The sequence below is a fragment of the Asterias rubens genome, chromosome 18, assembly GCF_902459465.1.
Source record: "Asterias rubens chromosome 18, eAstRub1.3, whole genome shotgun sequence".
Taxonomy (NCBI): Eukaryota; Metazoa; Echinodermata; class Asteroidea; order Forcipulatida; family Asteriidae; genus Asterias; species Asterias rubens.
In genome coordinates this window covers 6,426,430-6,437,981 of record NC_047079.1, presented here as the reverse complement: position 1 = coordinate 6,437,981, position 11,552 = coordinate 6,426,430, and the positions used below count along the sequence as shown (strand labels likewise).

Below are 11,552 nucleotides of genomic sequence, written 5' to 3'. Positions count from 1 at the left end.
CATAAATACAAAATATTTTTCTTATTTTCTATTACTTGTATGTCCAAAAGTATTTTTTTAATTACGAAAGTAATTTTTTTCATAATGATTAACATTTTAACTTTCTACCTCGTTCATAATAAAAGATGGCTGCGCCCTCTATGCTGCGCCCCCCTGAGATCATTGCAAGTGGAGTAGTTTTGTATCAACCAATGAATGATTCTTGATTGATGATCTTTGTCGTTTATTTCAGCCTGTAAATTCATGTTAAAGAGTAAGTGGCCTGTTTTCCCATAATTATTTGTTTAAATCACTGTCTTGGAATGGTGAATTTGAGCCATCGACAGTCACAGTGTCCAGAAAATGATAAGCAAACAAAATAAACACAACACAACCTGCGCGCTGTGGCTTTGTAATTGGGAGTGTGCATGGATGGATTGGAATGGCCAACCAAGCCTTCTTCTTCTTCTTCTTCCTTTAAAGTGCTGCTTCAGAAAATTTGAAGATTACCGCACTGTGGCTGGGCGCACGCGTGAAACCATGGGGCCGTAAGCCAATCAGGTGCAAAAATATACATGGGGATGGTGCAAGTAAAAACTGGCCAGCCTGCCCGCGTCGCTCATAATTTTTTTTTTTTAAAGCCGTCAATTTCCTCAAATAAAGTTGCCCTTTTACCATTCTAATCCAAGGAGAAAATTCTTGGTGCTCTTGCCCTTTCAAAAACGAAGCATACAGAAGTACAGGCCTGATGGGTGATAAATGGTTTTTGATAACAACATTTCCTTACCATATTTATTTAAAAAAAAATTTAACCCATATATTTACCAACATATTTTCTTACCATTTCATTTTTATTATTATTTAACTCCACAGGCTGAGAATACCCACAGTGTCTAGATCTTGACAAACAATGTTTCAACCAGCCAGTCAACCCGAGATAATTCGTAGCAACCAAAAAGACCAATTCTATGTGGATTTCCTTCGCAACTCTTTGGCAGATATATGTCAGTCACTTGCAGGTAATCAAAATTATCAAGGTCCAAGGACAGTCACGTCAAGTGGCTGTAATGATTAATATTGATATTTCAATCGAACAAAGATTTATGACTCTGAATATGACTGATTTTCTTTGTCATTCATTACAACCCACTAAAACCCAAATTATCTTATTTTTAAAGTTTTGTTCTGATTCCCTGATTACTAATAAATGAGTAGGCCTAAACAAGATTATTCTTTATCAACAAAAATAATTAATTAATAGTGGAAATCAAATTAGCTCTTTTCCCAAATTGATATACATTTTAGTTCTTTTCAGCTACTTTTTCTCAATTTCGCACTCTAGATGATATCTATTCTCTAAATAATCTAGTCTTAAACGTAAAAGAGTGGGGCTAGCTTTCCAATGACACTGCTGTGTAAGAAATAAACTATCTTGCTTCTTTTTTTCAGGACCTAGAGTATGGGCCAGATGGAGAAAGGAACTTGATGTTCTCGGAGAAGTCTTATACTTTGGTCTGACAACAGTCGCAGGTCAATATTCCAAAATTAATGCATCATCACGCAACTCATTTAGGTCCTAATGAAAAATAATTATTCAAAAATGCAAATCACTCTGATTTTCTTATTTGAAATTGAATAATATGTTAGGGATAAATAATATTATTTCTGTTTTATCCAGACAGAAAAACCACAGACGTTATTTCTCTGGCGGGATATAAACCCGTGGCTATTGCCATTCTAAAGCATTTCCCCCTATTTTCTCAATAAGTAGACACTGTATTCAACTGAAAATTTCACAGGTGACTTTTGTTGTATGTTTTTTGATAATCTTGCCAACAAATCAGCATTAATATTGACCAAAAAAACAAACAATGACCCTATCTTTAAAATTAAAGTAACTTTAAGAGATTTGGTAAATTTGTTGCAGGGTATCAGACGCTAGGAGAAGAGTATGTGAGCATTCTTCAGGTAGATCACGCACAGAGGGCGGTACCAAACATCAAGGTAATTATTATAATCACCAAGAAAGACATTGATGAGAAAAATGAAATCAGGATTTCTCCTTTTAACAATTGTTGCCAATTGTCAGATTCATTTATTTGAGGACAAATTTCTGATGAGATTGAGATTGCAGACAGACTTAGAAAAAAAAAACTGTTGACCAAAATTAACAGCACGCCAGATAAAACAATGGGAGACTTTGGAACGCTACATGGCAGCAGACTTATGTAGTTCTGAACATGCGCACAATTCTAAGAACGGTGGCTTTACCTGGTAAGTCTGCTGCCACTTAGATGCTCTGAATAAAAACCATCTTTCCTTCAAGTGAACTTTTGTGTTCTTAAAAGAAAATGGAATTACAGGAAACTAATAAATCACAGGTATTGTTGTTTTTCAAATCGCATGTCCGATTATCCCCCAACTTCTATATTTCAGAGACGATTGGCTCTTGTACTAATGTACTCCTGCTCGCCCTACCTCCTGGACCGGTTGCTTGCTTACATTCCAAAGCTCTTGGAAACCGACAGAGCAGCGGAAAGAATAAGTCCAGAGCGACGACAGAGAATTTCCAAGATGATTCCTGTATTGAGACACGCAGTAGCCATCATCCAGAGGACCCACATGGCCCTATTTTATCTCAGAGGGGTGTTCTACCACTTAGCCAAACGATGGACTGGAATACAGTATGTGAGTGTGACACTGGTAGTTAAAATAAGATTACAGAGGGGCTAGATATTATTTTTACCCCCTTAAAGAAAATGGAGTAGCCCTACTCCATTGTCCCCTCATGAAACACCAGAGCTTGAGTTCAGTGGTCTTAAGTGCTCAGCCAGTTGTATTTGCATTGGTAATCTATTTCTGCTTAGCAGGAGCTTTATGAAATCAGTCCCAGATGAGTGAAATATAACTGGACTTTTTTATCACACTATTACACTATTGTAATTGTGATTAGGTATACACATTCAAACCGGGGACCTATAACAAGAGGACAATAGGGTCCACGGTTCGGGAAAGGTCCACAGTTGAAAAACATGTACAAAATCAATGGGAGATGTTGCAAAAAAGTTAAAGAGTATGAACTAAAGAGGGACAATAGGAGGTCCCCGGTTGCAGGCATATATCAGCTTGTGTGTGTGTGTGTGTGTGTTGTCTTTTCATTTGGCCTTTGATACAGACTCTGCTAGGGTAGAAATGTCAGCACATTACCAATCTTTTTAAACATTGTTATTTACAGTTATTGGTGCGCAGAGGTCCAGGCTATGGTAGTATGAAACCAAGCTTCAAGGTCTTAGCCTGGTTGTCATTAATTCAGCTCACAGCAAGTCTTCTACACTCACTGTACAAGATAAAAGCAGGACAAGGAACAGTAACGACTGGAACTGAGACTACATCTGAATCTGACCTCAAAAGGTACTAGCAAATCAGAACAGGCAAACTCTTAAATGCACGTATTCTATCTTTTGCATCTCTGTGGGGACATTCTTTGTTTTCTTTTCCCCTGTAGTTAAAGAACCTCCCATAGACTTTGTACACAAATTTGTGGAGCACTCCCGTCTTTAGAATTCCGTTTGTGTTCCCTTTTTTCTGTTTTGTTCTCGATCTCCATACGGTAGTGAATATAAAATCAGAATTATGACCGTATTAAGTTGATACACATTTTCAGTTAGTTCAACAGTAAACTCAGTTATTTAAAACCTACTGGCTATCCAGGCAGTCGCGGTGGTCTAGTTAAAGACATCTGCTCTGTAATAGCAAAGGTCGTGAGTTTGAATCCTGGCCGAGTCATATGCCTGTGATTTTTTTTTTCACAGAACTCAGTAAAAGTACTGAATACATAGTGCTTACGTAGGGGTAAGACCAAATAATATTTAAAGTTCCTTTATTCGGTTGTTATTTTAAGAGTGGTGGAAGACGGCAGAGGAACAAACCCCGCCCTGCGCTGTCCCCTGTGTCTGGAAACAAGGCGTAACTCAACTGCCACACCCTGTGGGCATCTCTTCTGTTGGGAGTGCATCACCGAGTGGTGTGCCACAAAGGTAAGTTTTTTTTTGAGTCGGCACACCTAAATCTCTGCATTTGAAATCAGGTCACAATGAAATCGGGCCACATAAAACCAGAGATGTAGCAGAGATAGCGTGTCGTGGCCTAGCGGTTAAAGAGAACCGACCCAAGCTCTGGTGTTTCTGAGTGTGTGTTCGTCGATTCCTGGTTGTGGCACTTGTGCCCCCTTGTTTACAAGTTTCCTTGGGCATGCGAGCTACATCCTCAGTTTCATCCTTGATTTTTTTAACCAGAAATATATAAATACTCCAAATAATAATGCAATTCTTTGGTTAAAAATGTATATTATGGTTTGGTTACAGGCTGAATGTCCTTTGTGTCGGGAAAAGTTCCAACTGTCGAGACTCATTTACCTGCAGAATTTTGATTCCAGGTAAAAGCAAGTCACTTGTTTTAATCTCTAGTATTTTTGGCTAAAGACCCTCCCATATCTCCCAAAACACTCCACTCTTTTGCCAAATCAACACCCAAGTGTTTGGATCAAACAAGTAGTCTGTTTCAAAGCAATTGTTAATAGTGCCTGTAGTACTATGTCCAACAAAGTCGGACTTCACGAATTGCATTTGAGAGAATTCTGGACTGCAGGAGTTGTTGAACAATATTTATTAGTAATGTTAGCCAGTTAAACTACTGATACATTATACTTTATATTGGTGAAAACTCTTCAAAGTATTGACAGACAAAAAAGTTCAAGTTGTGCGTATATATATTTATTGATATAAACTTATATAAAGATTATTTGTATAAATTTTATATTATACTTTACGGAATGTCTCGTATTTGATTTAAGGCAATATAATTTGGTAAATTTTTCAACAAAAGCAGTAAAGGAATACAAGTTATTTTCAAGTAAATAAAAGCAAAAGTAAATAAAGTAAAAAGAAATGCACATGAAATTAATTTTTGTTATATTCAGATATCAAAATACAAAAGAAGAAAAAACTCACTTAGAATAAAATTGAGGTTGCTTCCAAAGAATATTTTGCTCAGTTCTTGAATATATACTTCTATTAACGTACTTTTAAGTTTGTTATAAAGAATATTTCATTTCAAAGTGATACATAGATACCCGTACAAGAGTGCTGTTTTACAGTATTTATAGATTCTTCACATAAATCGGAAGAATACTTCTGTTGATTACAGGAATTCAAAATAAACAAATCATGATAAATAAAAATAATAAATTTGATTTTAAGATATGAATATGATTAGACCTATTATTTGTTCTTCTTCTGATGCATTTGTGGCATGGTTCAGGGTACAATGGTCATATTACTATTGGTATAGTTTTAAGTGTAGGACCAAATTACAAAGTCTAACCGAGTACAAATTCAAAAATTTGTTAATTCCCTGATGTTTTATCCCTGGCAGTCTTTGAAATGCCATGCCATTCATTTTTGCATTTATACCATAGGTCCTTTTGGTTGGTAAGCAGGTTTGCAACTGCCAATTTCCATTTTCCCATGAGTCCATGTGTTTGCAAAGCTTACACATACCTTTGCTTACAGCAACAAAATTATGGACTGGATGAATATATTCACAGAATACAAAGGCGAGGTTATTTTCAACAGGTGCACTAAATAAATACTGCATAGAACGTAAAAGGGTTTTGTACATACCACAACATTTCTCAACAGGAAAAAGAATAGCAAGTTATCAAACTTACAATCGGGGAAAAGATATGACTGTAGTTTGTACACAATTTGGGAAAATTTCTGGCATTGGTTGTACAGTAACAGATTGTGCCACAGCGACCGAAAGACCTTAATAATGGGCTGTATAAAGAGAAGGTACACATTTGGTAATTGTCAAAGATCAGTCTTCTCACTTGGTGTATCCCAACATAAGCATAAAATAACAAGCCTGTGAAAATTTGAGCTAAATTGGTGTACCTTCCCTTTAAATAGTTCAAGTAATTCAAAATGGGGTCTATACAAACTTGTACCTTTAGTAACAAAAAAATGAGGGCTATAACAAAACTGCAGACAAAATTCTATACAAATATGGTGTATAGTAATAAATTCTGTTAACTAAAGTTAGTACAGCCATTTAGAAGAAAATGTTAGTAATTGTGGGAAATAAACGAACCAGGGGTGGATTTCAAAAAGAGTTAAGACTAGTCTTATCCCAAGTTAGGACGAGTTGCACATCCTAACTTAGACTTTGCCTTAAGTTTTTAATAACTCCTAGGACTAGTCCTACGTTGGGACTATCTTTGGACTATCTTTGTTAGATCAACCCCAGAGATCCTAACTGTGCATGTGGAATATGGTGTCACAGTTCATCGCTAAACACCTGTTAAAGGTTGTGCACTACATTACAAGTGGTTGTCGCTCCTCATCAAGGTCTTGAAATTCAGGTGGGTCCCCCACGCTGTAGACGACAAAAAGCGCAGACGTAATCGCAGCCAAGAAACTGAATCCACTCGCAAAGAGGACTATCGTTATCTTAGTACCTGTGAGAGAGATGAGAGCGCCTAAGATGGCCGACACGAACATCTGTGCTAAGAAAGTGATGCTAGCGAGACAGGCAACGTCGGTGCCCAGACCTCGTTTGGACCGCGCCAGGTCATTCATGTTCTGCCATGGACAAACAAAAAGAAGGATTATACTAAAAAATAATTATTATTATGTAGTTCTTACTTCTGAGACAGAATTTTTTGTTTTAACATCAACCAAAGGTTTTCAAAAAATGAAATTGTACTAATACATATCAACTTATCAATATGGTAAATGTAGTTCGGTGATTCACACAAGTTAATTTTCAAATTACATACCTTGTAGCTGTCGTGATAATCAGCCAAAAGGCCATAGGGCAGAGTGGTGACAGTTGCAAACATGACCCCTGAGGTCACATTCAGGGCAAGGGTCGCAGGGATACTGTCACTAAAGATGGCCATACATCCCACACCAACAGCGTATATGGTTTGTCCCAAGACATAATTTGTGCGAGGTGCTATGTAAGAAGATAGCTTGTTCAATAAAGCTAGAACAAAACAAAACAAATATCATATAGTAAGGTTTGTGGTCACACCATGTAATGATAATCTCTAATCGAGTATATAATAATAATAATAACCTTATTTCTATAGCGCCCAACACCTCCAAAAGAAAGTCTCTAAGTTGGGGTGGTTCAGATAAGAGTTGTTGGTTTCAACTCGACGTTTTGATCAGTATGCTCTGATCTTCTTCTGGAGAAAGCAGAAGAAATCCTACTTATAACAAGCATCGTTATTTCACCCAGAGTTTCGCTTTTGTCGAAGTGAAGTTGTTTGGATAATGGTTGAACAATGACTCACTTGCATAGACGATCACCGATCCAGAAAATATTACCATTCCCCAACATCCCATCTGGACACCGTCGTCGTACAAGTTTCGTTTCTCAGAACCTTCTGGAGCTGTAGGACTTCCTGAAAGGAAAAGAAAACAACGCTTTCAATAAAAAAAAATCTACAAGAAATGTTTTTATTGTTCCAAATCCATCAGTATATCTTCTTGGTATCAGTGGTCGCAGGTTGGCATAGTGGTATCTTTCCTTGCCTTCCACCTCTAAAACCCGCTTCAAATCCACAAGGGGGCACTTTGTGGATTGGGTTTTCAGTCCCGACCTAACTGAAAGGGTTTCCCTAGAATAACTCTCTGAGGTTTTTCTCCCGCCTAAAACTTAAACTTCCTTCCTTGTCTTTTCTCCATACACGGTTCTTGGCTAGTACAGTGATTAAGTTCGCTTTTCTGTCTGTGAGTCTATCCTTGGCTTCACAACCAAAATAAATTTAAAACAAAATGAAGCAATTAATAACATAAAGTGCCTTGCTCAAGGACACACTGACCAGGCCAGGCCAGGATTCGAACCCTCATTCTGTAAATTAGAGAACTTTGGTGTACCTCCCAAGACCTTTGGGTGACAACTCAGTATCAAGCCATTCTTATAAGGCGACTGAACAATGTTTCTAAAAACAAAGATTTAATTAACACTTAGAAACATTTTGTCTTGGTATCTAGGAAAAAAATTGAGGGAGTAAAAAAGGAAGTAACCAGAATAAATGTAGTGAAAATCATGCCTGATTTACCTTTATACACCACCTCTGCCATATAGTCCGTGTAGAACAGAAAGATGGACACCAGAGCTGACCACCCGATGAAATGATTCAGGCACAGCCATCGTAACTCACTAGGCATCTTAACAATAGACATCAGAAGCTTTCCAGCCGAGACCGTCTCCTCCTTCGATTCGAATTCCGAATCTTCCCAATCGTCCATTCCTGACCCTGACGATGTCGACGTCGACGGATACTCATCAACCCTTGACGTCGAGGCACTATTGATGTTGGATTCCGTTAAACTCTTTCCATAACTCTGCTCTTTGCTGTTGATGCTTCTGGCTGGACTCGAAACAGCTGGATCTAGACTACCCTGCGAAGTGAACAAGGAGTCGTAGCTCAATTGCTTTCTCTTGCTGGCTGCTTTCGGTACGCCGCTGTCAAATCGTTGGTATCCGTTCCTTTCTTGATTCACTCTGTCTTTTTTAGGGGCTGGAGGCAGTGGTTTTTCTTTGATGCTGAAGAGGGTAAGCGTGAAGCATGTGAAACAGACGATGCAATTGAAGAGGAACACTACTCGTAACTGACTACCAAGGGCTTTGCCCATGGCGTTCGATTCCCAATCAATACCATTAAATATATAACCTGCCCCAGCACCAAGACCTATCAAAGAAAAAAGAGCATTTACAGTCAATAAGTTCTGTAATAACTTGGTGTGAACAGTGAACAGTAGCTACAAAACTGAATTTTAAAGTGTTCCTTCAATTGTCGAATTGTTCAAGAGTTGTTTATTATGGCTTTTGTGTGAGTGTGTGTGTGTTTAATACAAACTTACAAAACATAACTGGTATAATTCAGTCACTAGTGCACATCTTTCTCCTTCAGGCCTGTGAGTGAATAGAAGAGGGTCCTAATTTCCTCGGCCTTTGACCTTGAAAAATTCCACCTCTACTAGTCACTCACAAGGGTGCATAGACATGCACATACGGATGCCATTCCAGGCCTTGCTTTAGTTTTAGAGACTTCTTCCAAAGAATTCATAATCAGAGACGTTAAACCTTAGACGTTTTTCCAAAGAATTCATTATCAGAGACATTAAACCAATATATGCTTGGGAGTTTGTCGAGTTCCTTGACGGGAAGATCATCTAAACGAACAAACCCTAAATACATACCTCCGAGGACAGCTCTGATGTTCAGACCCTTGTCGACATCTGCCAGGTTACAGACGTCGATGATGTAGGACTTGGAGGGACTGTCACAGGAATCTGCACAAAAGTCCAGAATGACGACACCAATCACCGTCAGTATCAGTCCAACTTGATGATCTGTCCACAGAAATTTAAAAAATTTATTAGAACATTTTATTCTAATCAACAAAATTGTGACAGAATGTTGAACCACTTCAGATTGGTATTGTGAAAATTTGTCAGAAAAGATTAGTTTTCAGAACTTTTTAGACCTTTGAACTTGAGTAATCTTTTCCCTTATCATTGCCAGAATAAAACCCTGACTTGACAAAGAAAATACAACAAAGGTTGTCATAATTGGCACTGCGATTTACTGAACTTCGGCCCTTACAAAATAACCCCCCAAAAGAATATTACACTCGGGTTTTCCAACACCTGTTGTCCCTCTATGTTTTGTCCCACCTTAGTAGATCTACTAAGGTGCGACAAAACAGAGCACGGTAGGTGCGTGCCTGTGCTCGCTTCACAATTTGAGATGTACAATGTATCAATTTTATTTCTGTCAGCCATCCAGCTGGCATCAAAAACTTGATTTTCTTCCGTCCGCTGTCCAGAAAAAGTGAAGTGGTAAATAGCCAGCATTTCCAATCATTCAGATGCTCACCAGGAGTAACATCACCAGCCAATAACCCCAGATCCCTCCCATTCAGAAACAGTGTGAAGCCAATGATGACACCAACACACAACACAAGAATGAAAGGTCGTCTTCTCCCCCAGAAGCATCGGCAACGATCGCTCAGCGTTCCAATCACCGGTGATAAAAAGAAACCCAACGTCGGACTCAGCAGCCACGTCAAACTATAGAGGGAGTTAGGTAGACCCATCTGTAACAACAGTGGTATGACTAAGGCCGTCTCCATCGCATAACAGAACTCGATCCCAAGGACCACCAAGTTCAGGCTGATGAGTTGCCATAGCGATCGTTTTGGGCGATCAGTTTCTGTGTCCTCCGGAACTGGAATAATATCTCCTGTTGGGAGGATGGCGTCTGAGGTGGATGTCCAGCTTAGTGTGGAATCCTTTCGGCTTCGGTGGGTTTCACCCCTCGACTCTCCTGATAAACCAGGAGAAGAGGTGGTACTGATTGTTCTTGTCCGTGAGAAAGTCCGGGTTCTAAAGTCAAATAGATATATATTTTTAGGTTCTTTCTGGTTTCCAAATATATTAATGGATAATTTTCCGTATGGCGCCACCACTTTTCCACTCTGACAATAAATAAAAAAAGGGATATCTCAGTCATTGAGGTAAATTAGATACTATATTATTTCATATCGAATGAAAAAGTGGTGGCGCCATACGGAAACTTTTCCAAATAATCAAGCACAAATAAAAATGCATTCAAGACTTTTGTCCCAACATGTCCAACTGTCCCAACCAAACTCCTAAAGAGCTTGATGACTATTGGAAGGAACCAATGATAGGATATGGGGTCACAAAGGCATAAACCTAAACAATTTCCCCCATCAATCGTAAGTAAGTAAGTAAGACTAGAGACTAAAGCAAGTAGGACTGAGTCACCTCAAAAGGCAAAGATTATTGGGGATAAAAAAAGGTCAACTTACCTCATTTTAACCAGTCGTTTCCAACACCAGCCACACACAAAAATATGGGACTACTACTGTCTACTACAGGGCAGTGTACTGGCTAATGCTGGTGCTGGCCTCCCTTCGACCCCAAGTTGGGACGGAACAACGACACGAGGGCACCAAAAAGAAGTCAATTGCGAAGCTTCTATAATGCATGACGGTAGCTGTAGATAGCATAAGCTGATCAACTAAATCGAGTGTCTTGCAAAATGAGTGATCTTGTACGTCGAAATCTTGAACAGGCACATCTTTTTTGGGTCGCAGGTGAAACCAAGTCGACGCATGCATGGATCTGTAGAAGTCAAAAGCAGACTACGACATAAACGTGAAGTATCAGTGTTCCCAGTTTGATAAAAGACATAACTAACGTCCAGCCTTCGTCAGTCGATTGTGGTTATTGTTTGCATATACAGATAACACAAATATTAACGGTGAACAGCTAATCTGATCATGGAGGTACCATGATCTGATTAATGTAGCCCTTTTTGGGTCCACGATGTGTGCACTTGATGCCGGTGTGGAGTGTTCACGTGTATGCGAGGGAACTGAAATGGGTACAAAGGGTGCCAACCAAGAGGTCACCGTGCCAAGAGGTATAGCTTTTTGTACTGGTACTTGGTGGGTACGGGACTACGGG

General features: G+C 38.9%; 2 protein-coding genes across 3 annotated transcripts; one reads left to right on the top strand and one right to left on the bottom strand.

The window, feature by feature from the left end:
- Positions 1-145: 145 nt before the first annotated feature.
- Positions 146-5,896, top strand: LOC117302423 (peroxisome biogenesis factor 10-like). Of its 2 annotated transcripts, none has more exons than XM_033786363.1 (8): positions 146-253; positions 853-998; positions 1,429-1,509; positions 1,907-1,983; positions 2,416-2,667; positions 3,215-3,390; positions 3,881-4,016; positions 4,344-5,891. In XM_033786363.1, the coding sequence occupies exons 2-8, from the start codon at positions 890-892 to the stop codon at positions 4,416-4,418; spliced, it is 906 nt and encodes a 301-aa protein (XP_033642254.1). In that variant the 5' UTR covers positions 146-253; positions 853-889; the 3' UTR covers positions 4,419-5,891. The 2 variants fall into 2 exon arrangements, with proteins under 2 accessions (XP_033642254.1, XP_033642255.1); XM_033786364.1 differs by lacking the exon at positions 146-253 and adding an exon at positions 368-540 and having other exon boundaries at positions 4,344-5,896.
- A 135-nt stretch (positions 5,897-6,031) lies between these two features.
- Positions 6,032-11,450, bottom strand: LOC117302422 (proton-associated sugar transporter A-like). Its single transcript, XM_033786362.1, has 7 exons — positions 10,892-11,450; positions 9,934-10,442; positions 9,255-9,407; positions 8,111-8,743; positions 7,340-7,450; positions 6,818-7,026; positions 6,032-6,620 (listed from the first exon to the last, which is right to left on the bottom strand). The coding sequence occupies exons 1-7, from the start codon at positions 10,894-10,896 to the stop codon at positions 6,354-6,356; spliced, it is 1,887 nt and encodes a 628-aa protein (XP_033642253.1). The 5' UTR covers positions 10,897-11,450; the 3' UTR covers positions 6,032-6,353.
- Positions 11,451-11,552: the final 102 nt, after the last annotated feature.